This window comes from Neolamprologus multifasciatus, chromosome 9 (assembly GCF_963576455.1).
Source record: "Neolamprologus multifasciatus chromosome 9, fNeoMul1.2, whole genome shotgun sequence".
Taxonomy (NCBI): domain Eukaryota; kingdom Metazoa; phylum Chordata; class Actinopteri; order Cichliformes; family Cichlidae; genus Neolamprologus; species Neolamprologus multifasciatus.
The window spans coordinates 33,149,426-33,164,025 of record NC_140447.1 but is presented as its reverse complement, the minus strand read 5'-3'; the positions used below and the strand labels follow the sequence as shown (position 1 = coordinate 33,164,025).

At 50.7% G+C, this 14,600-nt stretch overlaps 2 protein-coding genes across 9 annotated transcripts in view; one reads left to right on the top strand and one right to left on the bottom strand.

Annotated features, from left to right (window-relative positions):
• Nucleotides 1-5,783, bottom strand: part of LOC146511972 (actin-related protein 3B-like) — a 14,983-nt gene extending 9,200 nt beyond the window's left edge. For 3 of the 8 annotated variants that reach the window (XR_014875923.1, XM_085171742.1, XM_085171748.1), the window contains exon 1: nucleotides 3,432-5,511. Coding sequence is in view for 4 of the 8 variants with exons in the window: in XM_085171742.1 (XP_085027868.1) it covers nucleotides 3,432-3,846 (415 nt within the window). In the remaining 4 variants the exon portion in view is untranslated. The other 5 variants (XM_085171745.1, XM_085171747.1, XM_085171746.1 and 2 more) reach the window with 5 other exon arrangements.
• Nucleotides 5,784-6,512: 729 nt separating this feature from the next.
• Nucleotides 6,513-14,369, top strand: LOC146511971 (apoptosis regulator Bcl-2-like). The gene is made up of 3 exons (XM_085171821.1): nucleotides 6,513-8,469; nucleotides 8,544-8,890; nucleotides 13,402-14,369. Exons 1-3 carry the CDS (start codon nucleotides 8,352-8,354, stop codon nucleotides 13,531-13,533), a joined length of 597 nt encoding a protein of 198 aa, XP_085027947.1. The 5' UTR covers nucleotides 6,513-8,351; the 3' UTR covers nucleotides 13,534-14,369.
• Nucleotides 14,370-14,600: the final 231 nt, after the last annotated feature.

Genomic DNA, 14,600 nt, shown 5'->3' with positions numbered 1-14,600 from the left:
TGACCCTGGACCCTTGGATCAGTTCTAATACCTGACCCTGGACCCTGGGATCAGTTCTAATACCTGACCCTGGACCCTGGGATCAGTTCTAATACCTGACCCTGGGATCAGTTCTAATACCTGACCCTGGACCCTGGGATCAGTTCTATAACCTGACCCTGGACCCTTGGATCAGTTCTAATACCTGACCCTGGACCCTGGGATCAGTTCTAATACCTGACCCTGGGATCAGATCCAATACCTGACCCTGGACCCTGGGATCAGTTCCAATACCTGACCCTGGACCCTGGGATCAGTTCCAATACCTGACCCTGGACCCTGGGATCAGTTCCAATACCTGACCCTGGACCCTGGGATCAGTTCCAATACCTGACCCTGGACCCTGGGATCAGTTCTAATACCTGACCCTGGACCCTGGGATCAGTTCTAATACCTGACCCTGGGATCAGTTCTAATACCTGACCCTGGACCCTGGGATCAGTTCTAATACCTGACCCTGGACCCTGGGATCAGTTCCAATACCTGACCCTGGGATCAGTTCTAATACCTGACCCTGGACCCTGGGATCCGTTCCAATACCTGACCCTGGGATCAGTTCTAATACCTGAACCTGGACCCTGGGATCAGTTCCAATACCTGACCCTGGGATCAGTTCTAATACCTGACCCTGGACCCTGGGATCCGTTCCAATACCTGACCCTGGGATCAGTTCTAATACCTGACCCGGGACCCTGGGATCAGTTCTAATACCTGACCCTGGACCCTGGGATCAGTTCTAATACCTGACCCTGGGATCAGTTCTAATACCTGACCCTGGACCCTGGGATCAGTTCTAATACCTGACCCTGGACCCTGGGATCAGTTCCAATACCTGACCCTGGGATCAGTTCTAATACCTGACCCTGGACCCTGGGATCCGTTCCAATACCTGACCCTGGGATCAGTTCTAATACCTGAACCTGGACCCTGGGATCAGTTCTAATACCTGACCCTTGACCCTGGGATCAGTTCTAATACCTGACCCTGGACCCTGGGATCAGTTCCAATACCTGACCCTGGGATCAGTTCTAATACCTGACCCTGGACCCTGGGATCCGTTCCAATACCTGACCCTGGGATCAGTTCTAATACCTGACCCGGGACCCTGGGATCAGTTCTAATACCTGACCCTGGACCCTGGAATCAGTTCTAATACCTGACCCTGGGATCAGTTCTAATACCTGACCCTGGACCCTGGGATCAGTTCTAATACCTGACCCTGGACCCTGGGATCAGTTCCAATACCTGACCCTGGGATCAGTTCTAATACCTGACCCTGGACCCTGGGATCCGTTCCAATACCTGACCCTGGGATCAGTTCTAATACCTGAACCTGGACCCTGGGATCAGTTCCAATACCTGACCCTGGGATCAGTTCTAATACCTGACCCTGGACCCTGGGATCCGTTCCAATACCTGACGCTGGGATCAGTTCTAATAACTGAACCTGGACCCTGGGATCAGTTCTAATACCTGACCCTTGACCCTGGGATCAGTTCTAATACCTGACCCTGGACCCTGGGATCAGTTCCAATACCTGACCCTGGGATCAGTTCTAATACCTGACCCTGGACCCTGGGATCAGTTCCAATACCTGACCCTGGGATCAGTTCTAATACCTGACCCTGGACCCTGGGATCCGTTCCAATACCTGACCCTGGGATCAGTTCTAATACCTGACCCTGGACCCTGGGATCAGTTGTAATACCTGACCCTGGGATCAGTTCTAATACCTGACCCTTGACCCTGGGATCAGTTCTAATACCTGACCCTTGACCCTGGGATCAGTTCCAATACCTGACCCTGGACCCTGGGATCAGTTCCAATACCTGACCCTGGGATCAGTTCTAATACCTGACCCGGGACCCTGGGATCAGTTCTAATACCTGACCCTGGACCCTGGGATCAGTTCTAATACCTGACCCTGGGATCAGTTCTAATACCTGACCCTGGACCCTGGGATCAGTTCTAATACCTGACCCTGGACCCTGGGATCAGTTCCAATACCTGACCCTGGGATCAGTTCTAATACCTGACCCTGGACCCTGGGATCCGTTCCAATACCTGACCCTGGGATCAGTTCTAATACCTGAACCTGGACCCTGGGATCAGTTCTAATACCTGACCCTTGACCCTGGGATCAGTTCTAATACCTGACCCTGGACCCTGGGATCAGTTCCAATACCTGACCCTGGGATCAGTTCTAATACCTGACCCTGGACCCTGGGATCAGTTCCAATACCTGACCCTGGGATCAGTTCTAATACCTGACCCTGGACCCTGGGATCCGTTCCAATACCTGACCCTGGGATCAGTTCTAATACCTGACCCTGGACCCTGGGATCAGTTGTAATACCTGACCCTGGGATCAGTTCTAATACCTGACCCTTGACCCTGGGATCAGTTCTAATACCTGACCCTTGACCCTGGGATCAGTTCTAATACCTGACCCTGGACCCTGGGATCAGTTCCAATACCTGACCCTGGGATCAGTTCTAATACCTGACCCTGGACCCTGGGATCCGTTCCAATACCTGACCCTGGGATCAGTTCTAATACCTGTCCCTGGACCCTGGGATCAGTTGTAATACCTGACCCTGGGATCAGTTCTAATACCTGACCCTGGACCCTGGGATCCGTTCCAATACCTGACCCTGGGATCAGTTCTAATACCTGTCCCTGGACCCTGGGATCAGTTGTAATACCTGACCCTGGGTTCAGTTCTAATACCTGACCCTGGACCCTGGGATCAGTTCTAATACCTGACCCTGGACCCTGGGATCCGTTCCAATACCTGACCCTGGGATCAGTTCTAATACCTGTCCCTGGACCCTGGGATCAGTTGTAATACCTGACCCTGGACCCTGGGATCCCTTTCCAAAGCCAGACCAAACTGATCTGGGACCTGAGTGTTTTTGGCTGTTATGCGTGCGTTCATGGCTGACAGTCAGCTCAGTGTCACCCTTTAAACGCCAGCAGCCGTGAGCTATTTCTAAACAACCCCACGATGTCACCTTGGCTCGGGTGCACGGACCGACGTCGAGGCTGAAGGAGATCACGTGATCTCTGATTCTGAACAGCCAGCCGGGCTCCCACAGGGGGAGGGGGGTCAGTGTGCAGCTGTCCCACATTCACACTGTGGCCCAGAATAGATCGCACACAGACTGCTCCACCACTTCACCTGAACCTCCACCCAACCAGCAGCTCCCGCAGCAGCAGCTGGATGAACATGTGGAACAGCCCCTCACCTGCCCCAACCACCTGATCATCACAGCGCATTTACCTCCACCCGCTGATGGATGATTCCATGAGCCAGCTTTTATTTTTGTAAACTGTCCCTGTAAACACACGCAAACGCGCACAAACACACACACACAAACACGCACACTCACTCCGGAGGATTAAAGCCAGGAAAGCTGCGGGTCCAGATGGCATCAGCTCAAGCGTCATCAGGTCCTGCGCGGACCAACTGTGTGGGGTGATGGAGCACCTCTTCAACCTGAGGCTGGGGGGAGTCCCACAGCTCTGGAAAACCTCCTGTGTGTGGCTCTGACATCCCCCCTGATGAAGACCCTGGAGTTTTGAGTTGGGATTTAAACTGGGAGAGAACCAATGCTTCTTATTTCTGGGGGCAGAGAGCTCCACAGCCTGGGAGCAGAGCAGCTGAAAGCTCTGCTTCCCATGGTGGTGAGGCGGAAGGAAGGTACAGCAAGCTGGATAGAAGAAGAAGATCGAAGTGATCTCCCACAACTCCACCCAGTGCTTCCTGCAGATGTTCTCTGATGACTCTGCAATAGTCGGCCTCATCACTGATGGGGACAACAGGGAGTACAGAGGACTGACTCAGGACTTTGTGGACTGGTGCCAGCTGAACTACCTCCAGATCAACACCAGTAAAACCAAGGAGCTGGTGGTAGACTTCCACAGGCACAAGCATCCTCCACTGCAACCACTGAACATCCAAGGTATGGACATCGAGGCTGTGGGCAGCTACAGGTACCTTGGTGTTCATCTGAACAACAAACTGGACTCATAACTCAGACGCCCTCTACAGGAAAGGGCAGAGCAGGCTGTACCTGCTGCAGAGACTCAGGTCGTTAGGAGTGGAGGGCCCACTCCTGAAGACCTTCTATGACTCTGTGGTGGCCTCAGCCATCTTTTAAGGTGTGGTCTGCTGGGGCAGCAGCATCTCTGCCGGGGGCAGGAAGAGACTGAACAGGCCAGCTCTGTTCTAGGATGCCCTCTGGACTAGGGCTGGGCCATATCATACCGTTTTTGCACTGTTTGCACTATTTTTGGTAGCGCATGCTAGCGGGCCGTCGTTATTACCGTGTTGTTGGAAAATACGGCGCACTTAAAATCAATCCTTTGATTTTTCTGAAAGTCGACAGAGCCCCTTATAATCCCGTGTGCCTTATATATGAACTCTGGTTGTGTTTACTGACCTCGAAACAATTTTATGTACACGGCGCTCGAAAATCTTTCAAATGTTTCAGTATGACGTTGCTAAGCTACGAAGCCGCACCGCTTGATGGATTGTCGGAGCATCACGGCTATCGTAGGCGGAGCCTCGCGGAGTGATACGTACTGTGCTTCAACATAATGTTACCATATTGTGTGTGTTTAACCTCTTTTTAAGTTTTGTGGATATTATACATGGTTATGCTGAGGATATGTCGGCCAGTTTCCACTGGAAATGCCTTTTGGTTAAACTGTCAGACAGGAATTTGCACTGTTAAACTTTTATATAACTTTAATGCAGATAAAACAGCTGCTTGTTTAAGTGAAAATACATTGATGGGTTTTTGCACTAATAAAGTTGTGGAGTTGTAAAGTATTTTGTCGTGTCAGTTATATCGTTATCGCAAATTTTCAAATGTATATCGTGATAAATATTTTTGGCCATATCGCCCTGCTCTACTCTGGACCCAGTGAGGTGGTGAGTGACAGGAGAACAGTGGCTAAGCTGTCGTCCCTGTTGGACAACATCTCCCACCATGCAGGAGACTCTGACAGCACTGAGCAGCTCCTTCAGTGGCTGCAGCACCCACGGTGTGGGACGGAGAGATTTCGCAGGTCTCCCCACTGCTGTCAGACTCCACAACAAAGACTCCAACTGATCAAACACATCCACACATGTGCAACAAGACTAAGTGCAAAACTCTTTCTGGCATCGTTGTATTATACTCATATTGTATATAGCATTTGTATTCTATTTTATTCGATTGTATATAGTATTTTATTTTATTCTATTCTATTGTGCACAGTAGCTTATGGATATATTACTCCAGTGTTTTTTCTCAAATTTTTCTGTGCAACTTTGCACTGTCCACTGCTGTAACAAAACTAATTCCCCACGCGTGGGACTAATAAAGGCTATCTTATCCACATACATGATGCTGTTCACAAAAACACATGACGTCACATGTACTGCCACTGCGCGCGCGCATGTGTGTGTGTGTGTGCGCGTGTCCTGACCCGGTCCCGCAGTCTATCACGCACGGCGGCAGCTGCAGGGACATGGCGCGGTCCTGCTCGGTCCGGCCCGCAGAGCTCGGTGTCGGTGTCGGTGGTCGAAGCGGAGTCCGGCGTGTGATGGAGGGAGGAACGCGTCCGCTCTGCGTGCGGGTGCGTGAGCATATGTGTGTGCGCGAGCACTTCCGGGTCGGAGGGCGAGATGGAGAAAATAGAAACAGCTGACGCGGCTCCGGTAACCGGAGTCTGTGCTACGTTCACGTAATGTGCGTAAATGAGATCGCTGCTGTTCAGAGCACAGAGAATGAAAGAGAGGAGGAGGAGCAGGCTGTGATTGGCTCATCCTGCTTCCAAAATGTCAACTAATGCGCACTTTGAACTTTTAAATAAAGTTTATGGACGACAATGACGCGCTCGGTGTGATGAGGCGGGACGTCCAGCAGGGGGCGGCAAACACTCAGCGCACAGACAGACAGACAGACAGACAGACAGACAGATAGATAGATAGATAGATAGATAGATAGATAGATAGATAGATAGAACGAACCTGCATGTGTTCAGTCTGCTGCTGCAGTCAGGCTGACCCCCCCTGTGGGCACAGTGCTGTACAACAGTCTTGGGCCACCCATCATTTAAGCAGCTAGCCCTCCTCCTACTTTTTAAAGTGCTTTTGAGCAACAGATCTCCAGCTTTCTGAAGCTCTTCTTTGGACACTGGCTGCTTTTACACTCACGTTCGGTCCTCGTAGCTCACAGGTGTGAGTTGTATTTGAAGACTCTTTGTTCCCAGCAGGCACACAGACACATTTCTGTAGCTGTGTAACTGCCAAAGATAACACAGTTACAAAACCTGCACAGCTCAGCAGTGAGTCCTCAAACATGTGAGGACACTGGACAGAAGAACAAGTGTCCTAAAAACTCTCTGCAGGTGAACAGCACCTGAGACATGATGTGGACCTCCAGCTCATATTGGGAATGTCGTAGGCACCGACTGGGTTTGCTGGGAGTAAGGGCGCCCTCCGTTTGCGAGGTGCACCTGCTACTTGCTGCACAGGGAGGAGAGGGCGGGGCGGCGGGGGATTCTCTGGCTGGCTGGAGCAGCGTCTAATAACCAACTCGCAAAATAAAACAAAATTAATTGTTGTAATTGCTGCTTAAGTCAAAGTAAACTTTATTGTTATCTCTGCGACATACAGTACAGCAGTGCAAGTAAACAAACAATAAATATAAGAAGAGTAAGAAAATAAATATACACTTTAGGACCAGGAGTAAAGGGATCAATAACAATTTAAAATTTATAATTTACAGTTTGATGATTTAAAGTCTCACACACAACCCGTCGAAAGGGGAGGGGCCTGCTGCTTCCAAATAGAGCACATTTCATTCATAATGATGTAAATCCAAGCCCATCATGTATTCATGATTTGAATCCTGGTTGTGGGAAATCCCAGAAATGCACCCTAGACAAAGTGAATCTGTGAACTAAGGTGTAGGTCTGTTAGGTTATGTTGTGGTGATCCTCGGGTTGAGGGATTTGTGTTTATACTGGAGTGCAAAATTAAAACCAATGGAAGATGGACAAGAAAAGTTCAAAGCCATCAGGTGCTCAGTTTAGAAAAAAGAGAAAAGAAGAGGAGGAGAAACGAGCAACAGATACAGGTAAGCAGATGTGTGATTGGATAATGGCAGGTCATCCTGAACCAATCAGAATACTTTATTAATCCCTAAGGAAATTATGTGCGTTACAGTTGCTCCAAGAAGAAATGGTAAAAATAGCAACAGTAACAGACTAAACTCCAAACAACACATTATGTTACAGATTTTACACATTTAAGAAACAGCACTAATATATGCAGATCACTGTTATAAATATCAAGGACTAACAGAGGTGATGATAAAGAAATATCAAGAAAATTAGTGAGAATATTCCAGAAAAGAGCGTGTGTTCAGCACAATATTAATTAGTCATTGTCAATTCTTGATTTGTCCTGTTCTCATTGTGTGGCGAATTATGATGGCTGTTTGGTAGCTGTTTGCATAGTAAGCATACTCTCTGTCTTCATGTGTGTGTGTGCTTCTCTGGTGAAACTCAGTGTGGTTCCAACAAGTTTTATGTTAATGTACACACACACATATATGTGTGTGTGTGTGTGTGTGTGTAGGTGGGGGGGGGGGGGGCGCCAGAGGGAGTGTTCGCCCAGGGCGCCAAACAGGCTATGACCGCCACTGCTCAGACTGACGTTTCTCATCATCGTCACAAACACGTCGCGTGTTGGAAAAGTCGGCTTTTGTTGCTCTTACGTCACGTTTCACTTACAAACGATCATTTTTACACGTGCACGCTCGCACCCACGCGCGAGGAGCTGCAGATGCGAGTGACGTAGGATGAGGAAGTGCGCGCTCGCGGAGCAGAGCTCCTCCTCCTCACGGAGCTGCGGGGGAATCCCGGAGGGGCGTGCCCGCTGTTTGCGCGTGAGTGTGAGCAGCACGTGCATCGTGAAGGGAGCGGACTGATTATCGGTTATTGATCAGAAGCAGCGCGCGCCGTCGCGCCGCCATCACGCTGAATGTGTTCGGAGCGCGTCCTCGCGGCGCGCCCCGCGGCTGCGCGCGCACCTCCGCCCGCCGGTAACGGATCACCGCGCGGAGCCTGAACCGGTCTGAACCCGATCCTCGGACCGTCTTCGCTGTGGGCGGAGTCTGAAGCGCTGACGTCACAGCACAGCTGATCAGCGATCGATACTTGTGTGAGGAGTTGCAGCACGTGACTGTCAACTGCAAAAGGCGTTCTCATTGGCTGAGGAGGATGACGTGCTGGTGGTGAGCCAGCAGGGGGCGATGGCCGCCGCCTACAGCAGCCGGGACCTGGTGGAGGACTTCCTGCGCTACAAGCTGCTCGGCAGGGGCGTGGCTTGGCCTCAGCGCCGGGCCAATGACGAGAGAGCCCCGCGTCCAGGTGAGGAGACGTCCACTTAGTTACCCGCTTCCTCAAACATGTCGCAGAGTAATGGCATCATCATCTCCTCCTAGACCCTCCTGTGGCCCCACCCTGCCTGCAGGCCGTGCTGCGGAGCGCCTGCGACGAGTTGGAGCGACTTTACGGCGACGAGCTGTCTGCGCAGGTGACGGTGCTGCGAATGCGTGGGAACGGCGGTGGCGCTGCACGCCGGCGCCACCTGACGGCTATCAGAGAGGAGCTGTTCAGGGACGGCGTGAACTGGGGACGCATCGTCGCCATGATGGAGCTGGGCGGAGCTCTGAGTGCCGCGGCCGCCAAGTCGGGCGACGAAGGTCAGATGGACGATATCGCCAGCTGGATGGAGGAGAGTCTGGACTCGCCGTCGCTCCGGAGATGGATCCATGACAACGGAGGATGGGTAGGAGCACGATTTCCCTCCGAGTCCTTATCTCCTCTGATGTTTCCTTGTCTCCTTTGCTGTAACCTTTCTCTGTTTCCTTGTGGTTGACTTTCCTGCTTGGCTGTGTCCTTCCTCATGCATCCTTCCATTCCTGTTTCCTCATCTCCTCCTCTCTTGTCTTCCAGCTGAGAGCCCCAGAATTTTCCTGGAATTCCAGGACTCCTTGTTTCTCATCAGTTGATGAGGTGGTTTTGGTTCTTCTGCTTTTTCGGGGGTTCTGAAAAGGTGCTTGAGAGTTTTTAATGTTTAATGAGGTTCAAGTGTACTTGAAGAAGTTCATGTAAGCTAACGGTGGTCTGGCTGTGGTTGAAGGAAGTCCAGGACAGAGTTCAGGATCGACTGAGCACGCTCTGGTGCTTCAGGGAGTCGCAGATATGTTTGAAGGAGGTGAACCAGCAGGAGTGAGAGAGCGGAGGAGATCGCTGCAAACGTACCAGGAGGTCCGACGAATCAGATCAATCAGACAATATCAGAGCCACAGAGAGTGTATGAGCACTGAACATGGGGGTGTTTGTGAGGTCCCTAAACCTGGTCCTGACCTCACCCTTCAAACACACACACACACACACACAGAGGCCACAGAGTTTTAGGGATTTTCTACACTTTGCATATAATTTGCAATCAAACCAAAATACTCTGTGTGTGTGTACATGTTTAGACATCTTGGTGGGGACAGTAAATTGGCATGCACTATACCTGTGGGGACCAACAGCCCATCCTCACGAGTTTGAAGACATTTTTGAGACTCAAAGTGTGGTTTTAGTGTCAGAGCTACAGTTAAGCTCAGGCTCAGGTCTAGGCTCAGGGTTAGAGTTCATTTCAGGTGGGTAGGGCAAGCAGCTGGGGAAAGCATTATGTCAATAAGATGTCCCCACAAGGATATAAAAACATGACTGTGTGTGTGTGATGATAAAACCGTTACTGAAACTGACACACACACACACACACACACACACACACACATCTTGTCTCTGCAGGCACACACACACACACACACACACACACACATCTTGTCTCTGCAGGCTGATGATTTGTTGCGTATCTCAGCATGTACAAACTGAAGGTTCAGCTTTGGTTGTCATGGAGATGACTGTCAGATTCATCATATGTTTATCACATGTTTGAAATCCTCATGTGACCTGAGAAAGTTGAAATGAGCAGTGAGCGTCTCCCTCCTGCAGAGGGAGCTGCGCTCTCAGCTCTGCTCCAAACCTCCAGGAGGTCGCTGCATCACTCAGAGCTCCTGAATCATTCATTCATCCAAACATCAGTCAGGAGAACTGAAACCCAGCAAACGAGCCTCTGAGCAGCACGCCTCCTCAGTGAGGTGTGAGAGGAGGAAGCCCCAGGGAAATCCAGGACGCGCCGGGAGTGCCTCGTCAACCTGGAGAAGCAAGAAGTGGTGCTCCTACAGAGGGAGGCCCGGAGTTGCTCCTGATAAGGACTAGAAGAAAGGCCCTGTGACCTCATCAGGACGGGGCGTGTCTGTGAGCACAGCCTGGGTTTGAGACAGGCAGTGATTTTGTGACGGAGCATCTGAGGCCCGCTAACGCCCTGCTAACCCCGCTAATGACCTCTAACGATCCACTAAGGCCCTGCTAATGATCTGCTAATACCCTCCTAACACCTCGCTAATTACTCGCTAACGCCCACTAATGACCCACTAATGCACTGTTAACGCCGTGCTAATCATCCGCCAACAACCTGCTAACACCCTACTAATTACTCGCTAGCGCCCGCTAATGCCCTGCTAACACCCCGCTATGACCCACTAAAGGCCCACTAGCTCCCAGCCAACAATCTGCTAACACCCTACTAATTACTCGCTAGCGCCCGCTAATGCCCTGCTAACGCCCTGCTAACACCCCGCTATGACCCACTAAAGGCCCACTAGCTCCCAGCCAACAATCTGCTAACACCCTACTAATTACTCGCTAGCGCCCGCTAATGCCCTGCTAACGCCCTGCTAACACCCCGCTATGACCCACTAAAGGCCCACTAGCTCCCAGCCAACAATCTGCTAACACCCTACTAATTACTCGCTAGCGCCCGCTAATGCCCTGCTAACGCCCTGCTAACACCCCGCTATGACCCACTAAAGGCCCACTAGCTCCCAGCCAACAATCTGCTAACACCCTACTAATTACTCGCTAGCGCCCGCTAATGCCCTGCTAACGCCCTGCTAACACCCCGCTATGACCCACTAAAGGCCCACTAGTTCCCAGCCAACAATCTGCTAACACCCTACTAATTACTGGCTCCATCATCATCTTCACCTTGTGGTCCTTCATCAGTAAACTGCACACCACCAGCAGGCCTGTTCCATGGGTTTGTGTGGTTTCCATGCTGCAAGTTTTCAGTATGTGGCGTGTGTGTGTGGTCATAAAGCTCCTGAAAATCGCTCGAAAATAAAATGGAGTCTGGTGCAGAGAGCGTGAGGCCCGAACAGTTCACTTTCTAATTATATTCTCTCCTGTCGCTGTGGTTTCCTTCAGTTATATCTACTGCCTGATAACACAGGCTGTGTGTGTGTGTGTGTGTGTGTGTGTGTGTGTGTGTGTGTGTGTGGTATTACCCAGAAATATCTTTCCAGGTAATCAGTGTGGTTGAGTTTCCGCCTCAGGCTTCAGGTCAGCTGACACACCGTTTCTTCAGAACCTGCTCACAGCAAGGAGCACACACACACACACACACACACACACACCTATGTGTGTGTGTGTGCAGAGAGCTCTAAGAACACAGGCAGTGGTGAGCTGCGCTGCTTTCTCAGAATTCTGCAGTCAAACTTTCCATCGTGGCGCTCAGCGCAGCGCGGTGGTTTCTCTCTCTGATGTTGTCTTGTTGGAGGATGGCGGCTGTTTCGAGCCCTGAGAGCACCCGAATGTGAAACACGGGGTCAGCCCATCACGCCTGGCCTTCCTGCAGCTGTGTGAGCCGTGCTCTGAGGACAGTACTGACTGAAGCAGTCGAGTCATCTCACTAACATCTGATCTCTGAAGGCTTTATCGAGCTCAGACTTCAGGGTCAAATAACTCCCAGGTGTCTGTGCAGGTAAACCCCGCCCCCACATGTGACTCATCATGCCAGCGGGGTGGGAATCAGGCCGAAGCCGGACTGCTCACTTCTTCGCCAGAGTCCCGCTGACTTCATGCTGAGGACTGGTGTTGGCCCTCATCGGCCTGCAGGCCTGAAGAAATAAGCGAACGCTGCAAAGCCTGCAACTCCTCCGACGTCCAGCAGAGGCAGCAGTGAGTCAGTCCCTCAGACTCCGTGTTCAAATAAATGTGGTTACAGCCTCGTACACAGACTGTCCCCTCTTTAAACTCTATTAAGGCTTTGAGTGATTAGGGGCGTGGCCTCTGTGACTGACAGGTGGACGGTGCTAGCTGTCTGCTAGCTTCACCTGAGCTGGACCTCTGCACCGTGTTTGTGCTGCTGGAGCATTTTTATTTAACATCATGTGACCGATAACATGGCTGCTGTGAGGTTACTGTACTAACAGAGCGACCAAGAAGGCGGAGCTCCAGACTCTGAGGAGAAAGAAGCCGGCACCTGAGCAGGACGCCTTGTGGACGCCTTCAGGTGTTTCAGGTATGCAGAGGAGAGGAGGACTGGGGCACACCTGGTTTGGGAAGTTGGAGGTGGGAGGCAGATGTCTGAGGTCTCCTCTGCTGCCTCCAAACACCTGTGTACAGTTACAGTCAATCTTTAAATTACATTTCAGTATAAACGTCTGACACTGAACGCTTTTAACCTGGACTCTCACTGAGTCCACTGAGTCTGGAGCTGCTTCAGCCCATTGGACAGGATGTCAGGGTAAAGGTGAGCTGTCAATCATCCAGCCTGTGCATGTGTTCTTCTTCTGTGGTGTGAAGCTTCTTTAAAGGCGGCGGTCAGCTTCCTGTCAGGCTGAAGGCCGCTGGTGTTTGTCAGCAGCTCAGCTGGAGGCCCGAGTGCAGCTACAGGAAGTGCTTCACAGGAGGGTTCTCCCCTAATCTTCATATCACACACACACACACACACACACACACACACACACACACAGCATGCAGGGGAATAACCCAACACTCCCTCGTTAACACTCGACTGCTTGCACACAATATGAAGCAGCAGCACCGGCTTTGTGTCTTTGTGTGTTTGTGTGTGTGTTTGCGTGTGTGTGTGTTTGTATGTGTGTGTGTTTGTGTGTTGGCGTGTGTGTTTGTTTGCGTGTGTGTCTACAGGTCTGAGTCATGTGACGCTGATGTTGGAGAGCGTTGATGTCCACAGTGACCAGCTTGCCTACACGAGTCATGGCAGACTGATCACATGATCAAACGTCGGGCTGATTGTCACTGAGTGATCAGCTGCTGGTTTCTGTCTGCATGTGTTACTGAGGCTGTGTAAATAAAGCTGAATGAAAGTACACACTGATCTGTCAAAAAACAAATACGACAAATGACGCGTTTCCTGTTTGTCTTTTTTCCCAGGATGCTTTTGTGGAGCTGTATGAGTCCAGACCCACCGACAGCTTCTGGTCCCTGAGGACAGTGTGTGGACTGGTCATACTGGGAGCAGTTGGGGTCATACTGGGATTTCTATTCAGCCAGAAACAAAACTGATGGGAGGTGTTATCTGGTCCAGCCATGGAGCTGCAGTTCCTGTGGTGTCCACCAGCTGCTGCTGTGCTCCACACTGAGACTCTGAAGGACACTGACTTTGTGTGGGTGGGTTTTTATGGGGACGTAAATTTCACCACCAAAATTCTCTGAGTGTTACTTTTAAGGCTTTGTTGGCTGTTTAAACTTTGAGTTTCTCATGGTCACAATAACATTCAGCCAAAGGACTCCCGGGAAGACCGACCTCCAGCTGACTGTAAATAAGGCATTCTCTCACTTTTTTATCCTGGAAGTTTGCTTCCAGCCTTTATGTTAATCTGAGCAAAAGACATCCTGGACCTGCATCAGACCAAGCTGGCCTGAAATGATGAAGCAAAGCATTTAAGGAGGATTCACAGGAACAGCCCAGTGAACGGACAGGAAGCCAGCAGCTGTCAGAGGCACTAACAGCTGCACAGCACCAGAAGAAGCTCCAGCAGGACTGTGAGCCAACGGCAGCGCCTGATTGGATCAGCTTCAGATCAGGTGACTGAGATCCAGCTCGACCAACATCGAAGCTGATGAATATCTGATCTGGTTTGTGACGCAGTTTGGTGCTTATGTTAGCACCAGTGAGGATGATGATGATGGTGACGAGGAGGAGGAGCCAAAGCTTTGAAGAAACTGAGGAACCATGTAAAAAGATTTAAATGTAGCAGAAATGCTGAAACCGTCTATAAGGATGTGCTGAGCCTCAGACTGTGTGAAACAGAGACCCATGTTCATTTCCTGTTTGCTCTGCCTTTCAAAGTAAAGGTTCTACTTAAACAAACTGCTTATTAAATCATTGTTGTATTAAATGTAGTCTGAGAGTTTTTATTACCATGAAGTAAACAGAAGTGAAAACCAAAACTCAGTGTTCAAACTGTTAAAAAATATAACAGAGCTCACTCACTATGTGTTGATACGCCTCTCTGTAATAGGTGTAGGCTGCTGGGGGATTCCCATGATGCACTGGGTGTTTTTATCCTGTCTTCCTTCTCTCACCCCAACCAATCACAGCAGATGGCCCCGCCCCTCCCTGAGCCTGG